We start from the raw sequence: 10,829 nt of genomic DNA, 5'->3' as shown, positions 1-10,829 counted from the left end.
TCCATTTACTTGCAAGTTGATCATCCAAGCTTCAATGAATGATAATTCGATTAAAACTTGATCGGAAAATTTCCCAAGTGAAAAGGCAAGAGGGTAATACGGTTCTATATATACCAGATCCATAGCACAAAAGTAATATAATGTTGTTAAAATTAAATCTCATCGTTCACATCATATATAAAGTGAGCTGTACATGTTTGACTCATGATCGAACGATCACCACCGAACAGTTTGGAAGATAGTCGTGGATGGCATAAACTAGTTATAATGTCAAAGCAAAGCTAACACGGCTCCAATTTTTCCCATTAGGTCAAGCAACTGAGAGTAGCTAGGGTTAGTTATCCTGTTATTTATAGCACATGGATTTCCAAGGTTAGAAGAAATGAACGAGCTAGCTTTCAGACTTTTCCAAATGGAGAAGGAAAAACAAACCTGTGGTTGGTGACTGAGGACAAAACTCGCCTACAATTTGAAAAGATAAAAAGTAAAATTTGATTTGATTTGATTTAATCAAGGTCAAGTCAAGAAAGCCCAGCGCCCAACAATGATCAGAGAAACTTCCCAAATGTCCAAATCCCTTGAATTTCAGCTTCTTCTTCTACTGCAAAAGTGCAAATCACACCCTACTCATATACTACGCGTTCATGTTTCTGAATGATTTGACGTCATACTTAATGCATGGTTTAAGATTCATTTTACATCAACCTTTATCACATAATTGTAATGGTAATAATTTCCCTACAGACCATACGTATACGAACGAGTATACATATATGTCATGCACTTGTGTTAGTACCCTTAATCTTATTCTAAATACGATATATACATACTTTGAATGGCTCCTGCATACTGTAAACTACCATTTGGGATCAAATTTCCTTTGTACTTGTGTGTGGATAGCTAGAGTTTTCTATTGCGTCATATTTTCATCGGTGAGAACTGAGATCAAGGACAGCAAGTAAACCAGATCGGGCTGTATGTACAATTGCATTTGCAGCAGTTGTTATATAAGTTAATATTTGATTAGGCGTGTCGTAAACGAGCTTTATTAGTGGCTAGCTTGCATTTGCATGTATACTTCTCAAAGGAAATGAGACATGGATAAGCACAAAGTCAAAAAAGTGACCTGCACAGCAAAATTAGAGGAGTGCGGAAGAAATCGCAAAATCAACGACGGGGACATGGAAAATTTGGATAGAAGAATTTGCACGTTAGATAGTAGTCATGCAGACAGATGGATCCACCCCCCAGTTAAACGATAAGTAGAAAATTAACAAGAAACAAGTAGCAGCCCGGCCACCTGTAATGGAATTCCAACTGATTCTACCTTTAATATATATGAGATTGAAAAATACCCTTTAAATATATGTAGACATATACGTACATACATGGAGTACTACTCGATCAAGTAGTTTTGTAATGAGATAAGGAATACGATCGCACTCCTGTGCTGCCCGTGCACTCACATCCAGCTGACCGTACGTTACTTTAAGCAGTAATCAAATCCTGGAATCACTAATTAACATATTCAGGTGTTTTGTTATCTTAATTTTTGTAAGATAGAACATGTTGCTCAGCTCATTCAAGATGATCGATATCGTATATGCAGAAAAACACTATGATCCCATGAATTTCAAGATGTAGGTTATTTTCACACGCTATTACAATTAGTCAATCTTGAGATTAACTATGGGTTAATATTACTCATTTATAGACAATAACAGGAAGCCCATGAAGGGGGTCTATCACCCACCAATGCGGCAATGCCATATGAAATTACTTGTAATTGGCTAGCTGGTACGTCACTACGTCCTCTACGTCGATGATGCTTTACAATGTGTATGACATAACCCATTAACCATAGCCATCAAAATAATGGCGATCGATGAAGGTTAAAAATATTCTAATTCACAACAAATCCAATATACAGTATACTGCAGGTCAAGTACGTGCATGTTTACTGTACATAGTACATACTACGTCAAACCAATTAATGGTCAAAATAGTGAAAATACTACTAGCTAGTGGGGCGCGTGAGTGTGTATATTAAAAGTGTGACGTGCATGTCATGATCGAATTTTGAACAGAAGTATATATGAAGTTAAGGGAGGTCGGCTTGGTTGATACGTTTTAACAATTTCGTGGGAGCTTAACTTCCTGTAGAGAGCGAGAGAAAGAGGGAGAGAGAAGAGGGAAACAAAGTCCCCTTGCATTTCTCATGAACTGTGGAGTCGTGCTGGGTTTCTATTGTTGGGGTTGGGAGTTCTTAACGGCCCTTCTTCTCTTCTCCTCATCCCCTTACTATCCTCCTCAATCTTCTTAATTCTTAGTCTCCTCTATCCTTGTTTCTAGCAAGCTTCATCTTCTTGTTCTGATCTAGCTCAATCCCTAGCTCTCATATATATATATACCATCAATATATGGAGGGTGTGTGTGATCAAAAGGGTCTGTTGGAATCCTTGAGGAAGTCGAGCCCGCCTCCTTTCTTGTTGAAGACGTACATGCTGGTGGAGGATCCGGCAACTGACCCCGTGATATCGTGGAACGAGGATGGGTCGGCCTTCGTGGTGTGGCAGCCGGCCGAGTTTTCCCGTGACCTCCTCCCAACTCTCTTCAAGCACAGTAACTTCTCTAGCTTTGTCAGGCAGCTTAACACTTACGTACGTAAAAACTCATTCATTATTTACTGTTATGCATGCTGATTTCTCTAATTAAGCATTGAATGTTTACACCTTAATCGATTACCATTGTTATTTCTTCTTGTCCAACATTCCAAACGATAATAGAAACAACAGATATGACCCATATATGGTGACCTAATTAATAGTATTCAATTTGCCAAAGTACGTTGAGCTATGCTAGATTCAAAGATATGTGTTAAAGTAAAAAAATTTGGGTAATCATATCGAAAGGTCCACTGGTCCTGTCTGACCTAACAATGATATAGAGTTCTTTGATGAAGTGACCCAATCAATGTCATGTTCATTTTGATTAACAAATTAATAGATTTGTTTGTTAGGTGTGAACTAGGATGCGCGTCATGGTTCAACTGTTCAAGTGTTCCAAAATTGACTAAGCCCTTTTAATCGGAGTCAATTCGATCAACCATTAAATGTTAGTATAAATATTTAACGCGGACCCTTGATTAAGCCCTCGGCAATTTCTCTTCTTATCTGCAAATACTTAGACAACACTGTGTTTGGATGAGAAAATTGTGAAATATGTAGGACTTTATAAATTATAGCATTTTAAATTTCATTAATTTGAAATCGTTTGGTTATATTTATATGGAATTTGAATTGTGTGATAAATTAAGAAAATTTAAGACATTAAAAAAATGAAAATTATGAAAAACTTTATTTTGGAAAGATAATTGAAACCATGTAAAAGAATTTGTAAATGACACTTATTTTGTGAGGATTTCAAGCGATGAATTTAAACATCGAATTCCTTCGTTTTCTTTTCCATAGAAATTTTGGATTCCCTATTTAATAATGCCAAATGAGAGATATGACTCTAAAAAAAATATAAAATCCTCACTTTTAATTAAATTCCCTCATGTTTTCCTTCATCCATACACACCAAAAGAAAATTGTAATAATTATCATCCATGTTTCCTTTTGAAGTTAGGAAGATTGCAGCGTACAATTGAACATGAGATCAATGAAAAGAAAATCACCTGCACTATTTATCTATTGGTTCCTCTTTTGTTTATTGATTTACAAGCTCAAACATTCTAGTTCGGAATATTCTGTTAACGCAATAGCTATATATATATATATGTATATATTAACAGGGATTTCGCAAAGTTGCAACAAGCCGGTGGGAGTTTTGCAATGAAAAGTTCCGAAAGGGTGAAAAGGATCATTTGTGTGAAATCCGTCGTAGAAAAGCATGGGCGAACAAGCAACAGCCCACCACGAGTTTAGCTCAAGGCCAAGAAGCACCAGATTATGATCACTCTGATGAAGACCAGGAAAGGTCTTCCTCAACTTCTTCATCTGAGTACAGCTCTCTTATTGATGAAAACAAACGGCTGAAGATGGAAAATGGGGTCCTGAGCTGCGAGCTCACGAGCATGAAAAACAAGTGCAAGGAGCTTCTCGATTTGGTGGCAAAGTATGGCCGGGATTCAGAGAGAGGTCAAGAGGAAGAAGACCAAAGGCCAAAGCTGTTTGGGGTAAGATTGGAGGTTGAGGGAGAGAGAGAAAGGAAGAGAAAGAGAGAGTTAATTAGTGAAAGCGCAAGCATTTTACTATCTCAAGCATGCAAATAAAACGTTGCATATAATCAAAGCAAGACTGCATATATGATCTCTACTCAATATTTAGCGGCTTATTGTCGAAGCACGTAAATTATAGAATACCAGAATGGCAGAATCTACGTATGGATGTTATCATCTGACTAGCAAATTAATAAATGTAAATGTTCATATATGCCGTCAAGACTGGCGATGACGTCTTGGATATTCTTGTCAGCTGGGGCTTTTCCATTTACCTATGTAACTATCTTGGAAAGTAATAATACTTTTCTTATGGTCTAAGTAACAAATAATGCTCAAGCGACATGAAGGAAATATGATCCAAATCCTTGGCCTTCTCCAAACGATTTTGAAACCATCTTTCATTAATTAAGCAAATATGAACTTTTTCAGCTACTTCTCAAGCTGCAAGGTTGCAACTTATTGATTCAGTGATTCATAGCTTTCAAGTCTACTCTTGGCCTTCCTTCCGCCTCAAGCAAGTACAAGTAGAAAACTTTCTCTGGAATGGGGACCCGTTAAAGAGGTCGGAGGCGCAGCTTTAATCTCTTGGGATAACTTCTGCTTGAATGCCAAAAGAATGTGGGGGTTTAATTGTTGAGGTTTTCCCTGAGGTGGCTGCTGTTCTTTCCTCTATAACTTTGCATCTAAAGCCTTTGGCTGACCAAGTTTTTTGGTCACTCTTTTTCATCAATGACTTTTACGTCTAAGGGAGCTAATCAAGCTATATATGTATGCATGGTTGACTCCGCCCTTGCTTGGGTTTGGGGTCTCTTATCTAGCGTCCATCGATACAGCCACGTTAAAGTATTTGTTCTTAGAAAGTCCTATTCAATATTGCAAAATTTTAACAGATGAAATGTTGCAACGACCGGGTGAGTCAAGCTGTGGTTCCGCACGCAAAACTTGGTTAATTTCGGACATGCATGGTTTCTTCACAATTATGGGAATGGTTTCTCCCACCGATCCTACATTTGAAATTCTCAGGCTTCTCAACTTATACAATGCCATAAGCTCCGAAATATATTTTTGTTCGTTGGAATCCATCTATTAATCCCTGGATTGAAATAAACACGGATCAAGGATGGTTCCTTTCTAGATCCTGATTATGCAGCTTTTGGAGGTATTGCTCGTGAACCCGATTGTCAGTTTGTTTATATGCTTTAGCTTCACGAATCTATCAATCCAACTTCCAATTAAGCGCCCTGGATAAGGATAGACAACTCAGGGAATTGAATGGCTCTGTCAATGGATTGAAACGGACTCCGCGCCTCTGCAGTGGTGGTCAGGTATATATAACTCACCAAATTTAGTCCCTTAGAGGCTGCGTACGTTGTGGGAATAATGGTCCGGTGGGATAATGGTATGGTGTTAGCTCGTCGTCGATCAGTTGCGTTTACTACGACTCATATTTTCCGTAAGGGTAATATATAGTCGAGCGAATAGGATGCGCTCGCTAACCATGGAGCTTTGAATGATAGATACGGGGCTTGGGAGGTGTTGCCTCATTTCTTGGCCCCTGCATTTGACCGGGATTTTGCCTCACTGCCTACATACGGGCTCAGGTAAGTTGGTTTCTTTATTATCATGCATGGGTTGGTTGGGCAAGTTTTAGAATTTTCTGGAATGTGCTTCTCAATATAACATTACTCTTGCTCGGGATTTTGGGGTCATGGATGCCAAAACTCCAGGCACACTTGCTTGATAGTATCAGAGACATACGAATGACTTGAAAGTATTGTGAAAAACCATGACCATTGGAAATAGAGAAAACACAGTGCTTATTGGTGAACAATTGACTGAATTGAGTGAACATATACTTTTCCCCTACCCAGTGGGTAAAGATTGACTCGTGGAATGCGCATCCTGGGCCAGTTTGGCAGTTTGTCCATTACACTTTAGATCGAGGAAGATGATTTACTGGTTGCAGCCTATACTAAGGTGTTCAACACTTTAGAGAGTATCCAAATGTAATACATCTCAAACGATTCTGAAATCCAATACATATTCAAGTTTTTGTATGTCAAGCTCATCAGACTACAAACCAAGTAATTACCTGAGCCTCAGTCTTTTAATTGCGAAAACGGCCGGTGACGAAATAAGGCCACTCTCCATGATAAGAAACCATTTCCTCGATTCATCCCTATTCCCCCTAATGCAAGTAACATCTACATACTTGAATAAAATCAAGAATCTTGACAAGAAAACATGTAGCAACAAAAGGCAACAATGACGGGTTTCCCAAATGGGAGGGCTAGCATTTCTCTAATAGTACAATACACATATCAAGTGATCTGATTTTCACTCAATGACTCAAATTTCAATCACAATGATGTGATTCCACTTAATTCTCCATTCATACACAAACTAACAGAGCCCAATTGTATTATGAATTAAGAAGAGAGCTGGAGGCTGACCTTTGATTAATTGAAAAAAAAAATCGCAAAAGTCAGACTTCATTAAAGAGCAGCACTAGTTACTTGGATTGCCTCCCTACTTTTCCCTTTATCAGGAAAGTTCTTCCCTAGTTTCTGCTTCGAAACTTATTCAATACACGGGCCGTGTATCTACACGGGTCATCTTAGCCATTGATTTAAACACGTGGACGATCATTTGAGATCAACCTCCATTTGAGCAGAATGGTGGCGAGTGAGGATGAATAGGTTTGACAAATTAAACAAATCATCTCTGGGCCACAGCAAATTCTCATCAATTCAAGCTGAGATCGATCATCTCAAAAAAAAACTTGCATTTCCTGCAAAAACTAATGGAGACATGGAGTAAATTGAGTTTGCGGTTTTATCAGATATCATTGGGTGCAAGGCTAAGAAAAGGGAGATCATGCATCAGGTTGCTCCCTTCAGCATCTCTGATATTTGATGCAGAATAAAACCAAGGTCATGCTCGATGTCGATTGTCGACGAAATCGAAGGAGAAAAAGGAGTTGCTGCCCTGGAGTTGGAGTGGCAGCGGCGTGGAGCAAGGATAGGACTTTGGAGGTTGTGCTCCCTGTCAAGGACGACGAGTTCGTAGTCGGAAGAGCTGGGCCTCTTGGTGGTGAGGGAGAAGCTGAGGAAGAGATCGGTGGAGGGAACTTCATAATAGATATTCAATTGGTGGCGGCGAAAGGTGGTGTGCTCTGGTGGCGGATGTGATGCAGGAAGAGATGAAGTAATCAAGGGCAGCGAAAGTCGGGATCTGGGCCAATGTCGAAGAGGATCTTGGCGGCGAGGGACGACAGAGCAAGGATTGAGAGTTGAGTTTTAGTTTTAAGGTTTCGGGCATTCGGGTTTGGGTCTTTGGTCATATGAATGAGTTTAAAGTTAGGATTTAATTCAATTTTTAATTATAATTTTGTTTAATAAATTATTATTTTTTCCTGTTAAATTTGTTAATAAATGCTACAAGTACATAAAATAACTCATTCCTTTTTTTTTTAATTAATACAACATTGTGAGAATATAGTGATTTTTTCAGGCTGAACAGTTATATAAAGGGACTTTTCAAAGCTAAAAATAATTGAAGTCATTTAAAAATTATTTTATGAGGTTATGACAACGTCACATGGTAGATTTTTAATTTTAAGTGGGTTTTTAACTTCTAAAACTTTATAAAAGTGTTAGAAAATAGCTTGAGTGTTCTAAAAATTCTACAAAAAAATTACCACTCTTAGTAAAATGTGATATATTCACCCATATAAAAAATTCAAGAAATTCATCATCGGGTGATATAGCTACTTTTATGATTAAAGGATGATAGATAATGCATACCTCTTGATTGACATCCAAATATTAACTAAAATTAAAGATTTTTGAGCCGTAAACACATTTCATTGTCAAGATGACATCCAAAGGTATATATTTTGATAAATATAGTCACATGGATTATGACATCGCTACTATAGTTCCATGACTTGTTTCTTAAATTTCATGCAAGTGTGTGTGTTTCTAAACCAACTATACTGAGGAAATAAGGTTTTATAAAACTGACCATAGGATGTCAACATTAATGTGAAATATAGCTATTGTAGAAAATTTAGCAGTTTTCATTAACGTTTAGGCTCAATCCAATGCCCAACCTTATGTGTCATTCTTCCTACATAAGGGTAGCTATGTCACTTGGGGGTGAAAATTTAAATTCTCATTCACGTGTGAAAATATCGCATCCGCGTGACATAGCTGTAATTTTTGGGAATTTTTCAGACACCGTATCTATATATGAGAAATTTTTGAAGTTTGAGAATATCTACAATTATATGAAAAAGACTTTATGAGGCCAGAAATGCGCCATGTGTCAGTTTTATGGCTTTAAGTGAGTTGTCATGTTTCTAAAACATTCTAAAATCCTTAAAAATAGCTCGGTTGTTCACTAAATTCTCCAAAAATTACCACGCTCTCAGAAAAATGCGATATATTCGCCCATATAAAAATTTTGAGAAATTAATTGTCGGGCGATATGGCTACTTTTATGACGGAAGGATGATAAATAAGGCATACCTCTTGATTGAGATCTAAATATTAACAAAAATTATAAATTTTTTGAGTCGTAGACACAATTCACCGTCGAGATGACATCTGATGGTCATGTTTTTATTTTTTTAAACTTAGTCACATGAACCATAACATGGCTACTATAGTTGCATGACTTGTTTCTTAAGTTTCATTCAAGTGTGTATGTTTCTAAACCAACTATACTGAATAAATGAATTTTTATAAAACTGACCGTAGGATGTCACCACTAATGTGAAATATGGCTACTGTAGAAAATTCAGCAGTTTTGATTAAAGTTTAGGTCTTGATCCACTCGCTTAACCTTATGTGTCATTCTTCCTACATAAGGGTAGCTAAGTCAAGTGGGGGTCAAAATTAAAATTTTCATTCATGTGTCAACATATCGCATCCGCGTGAGAGAGTTGTAATTTTTGGGGAATTTTTCGGACATCGTATCTATATATGAGAAAATTTTGAAGTTTGAGAATATCTACAATTATATGAAAAAGGCTTTATGCGGCCAGAAATGCGCTATGTGTCAGTTTTATGGCTTTAAGTGAGTTGTCATGTTTCTAAAACATTCTAAAATCCTTAAAAAATAGCTCGGTTGTTTAATAAATTCTCCAAAAATTACCACGTTCTAAAAAAAATACGATATTTTCGTCCATGTAAATTTTTTGAGAAATTCATTATTAGGCGATATGGCTACTTTTATGACGGAATGATGATTCACTAATTTTAATTACTCATACCTTCCTAAGAGTGGCTATATTACCCAAATTTAACTATCCACTAAGATTTATGAGTGGATATGGTGCAACAATGGAACCCTATATTACCCAAATTTAACTATTTACTAAAATTTATGTGTGGATAGGGTGCATAAATGAGAGCACATGAAATATTTTGTGAGATTATTTAGATATCGGTGGTGTCAAATATAATTTTCGGGAGATTTCTTTGTAAATTCAAAATTATCACATGGTGCGACTCTAACTATCTGTTATCAAATGAAAATATATATTGATTTTTTTAAATATATATTTGATTGGATTTGGTATATTATCAGAAATCCAATATTTATTACGACTTTTAAAATTAAGTAATTCCTTCTGTGATGGAAAAGAAAAGAAAAAATCAATTTCGTTAATTAAATTAAATTAAACCTAGACCTAAATCCGCCGCCGCAACGCATCGGCAAGCAAGCCCCAATTTAGCTACTCTACTGCCGATCTCCTCCTTAGCTTCTGTCTCACCCTCGTCGTCTACATGAACAAAGCATTGAGTAAATCTTTTGAGTTTCCTCCTCATCTTCTCACTCTCCTCGCCACCGCTCCCTTCCCACATAACCGATCTGATCAATTTAGCCCGGAGTCGATGGTGCCGATGAAGATGTAGTAGGAGATGAGAATTAGGGGAGAGAAGGTTAGGCCAATTGAGTTTTTATTTTTCCGAAGTCTGATATCAAAGAGGAGGTGAGGGATGAGAGAAAGGAGTGGGATACAGAGAAAGGAGGTTGGGTACTGGGAATGTGGTGTGGAGGTCATTTGGTCCCGTGAGAGTGATCATTGATCAGATGGGTTTTTGATAGAGAAAGGATTTTGTGGGTATAGAACAGAGAGATGGGAAGATGAGCATTCAACCTTTTCTCAGAGGACGATAGACATATCATTATTATTATTTTTTTGGTCAATGGATAGACATATCATTAAGATATGAAAATATCTAACAGAAAGCCAACAATATACATATTTTCATGCTTAGCGCGTGGGTGTGTAACGGACCCGTGTACTGAATAAGCTCTCTGCGTGCTTCGCAAACAGACGGAACACAAACATGGACTTAAAGTACTCAAGAAAAGACAGATACGCTGGAGAGATTTATTTCTTTGATCGAGGATGCGATTATTATGGAGCTTCATGGTCGTGCTGGCTTATTGGATGGAAATAAATATGGTCCATATTTGACATGACAATAATAGAAGATAGAAGAAAAAAAAACTGTTTTGAGTTGCCACACTTTTATCATTAACTCATACTCTAGACTAGTGGTATTTGAATATATTTCTCAACCAATGA

At 37.2% G+C, this 10,829-nt stretch overlaps 1 protein-coding gene across 1 annotated transcript; it reads left to right on the top strand.

The window, feature by feature from the left end:
• Positions 1-2,136: 2,136 nt before the first annotated feature.
• LOC126796646 (heat stress transcription factor B-3) lies at positions 2,137-4,498 on the top strand. Its single transcript, XM_050523373.1, has 2 exons — positions 2,137-2,660; positions 3,797-4,498. Exons 1-2 carry the CDS (start codon positions 2,421-2,423, stop codon positions 4,274-4,276), a joined length of 720 nt encoding a protein of 239 aa, XP_050379330.1. The 5' UTR covers positions 2,137-2,420; the 3' UTR covers positions 4,277-4,498.
• Positions 4,499-10,829: the final 6,331 nt, after the last annotated feature.

The sequence above is a fragment of the Argentina anserina genome, chromosome 6 (assembly GCF_933775445.1).
Source record: "Argentina anserina chromosome 6, drPotAnse1.1, whole genome shotgun sequence".
In the NCBI taxonomy this organism is placed as follows: domain Eukaryota; kingdom Viridiplantae; phylum Streptophyta; class Magnoliopsida; order Rosales; family Rosaceae; genus Argentina; species Argentina anserina.
Note: the sequence above shows the minus strand (reverse complement) of the source record. Positions and strands in the feature narration are given on the sequence as shown.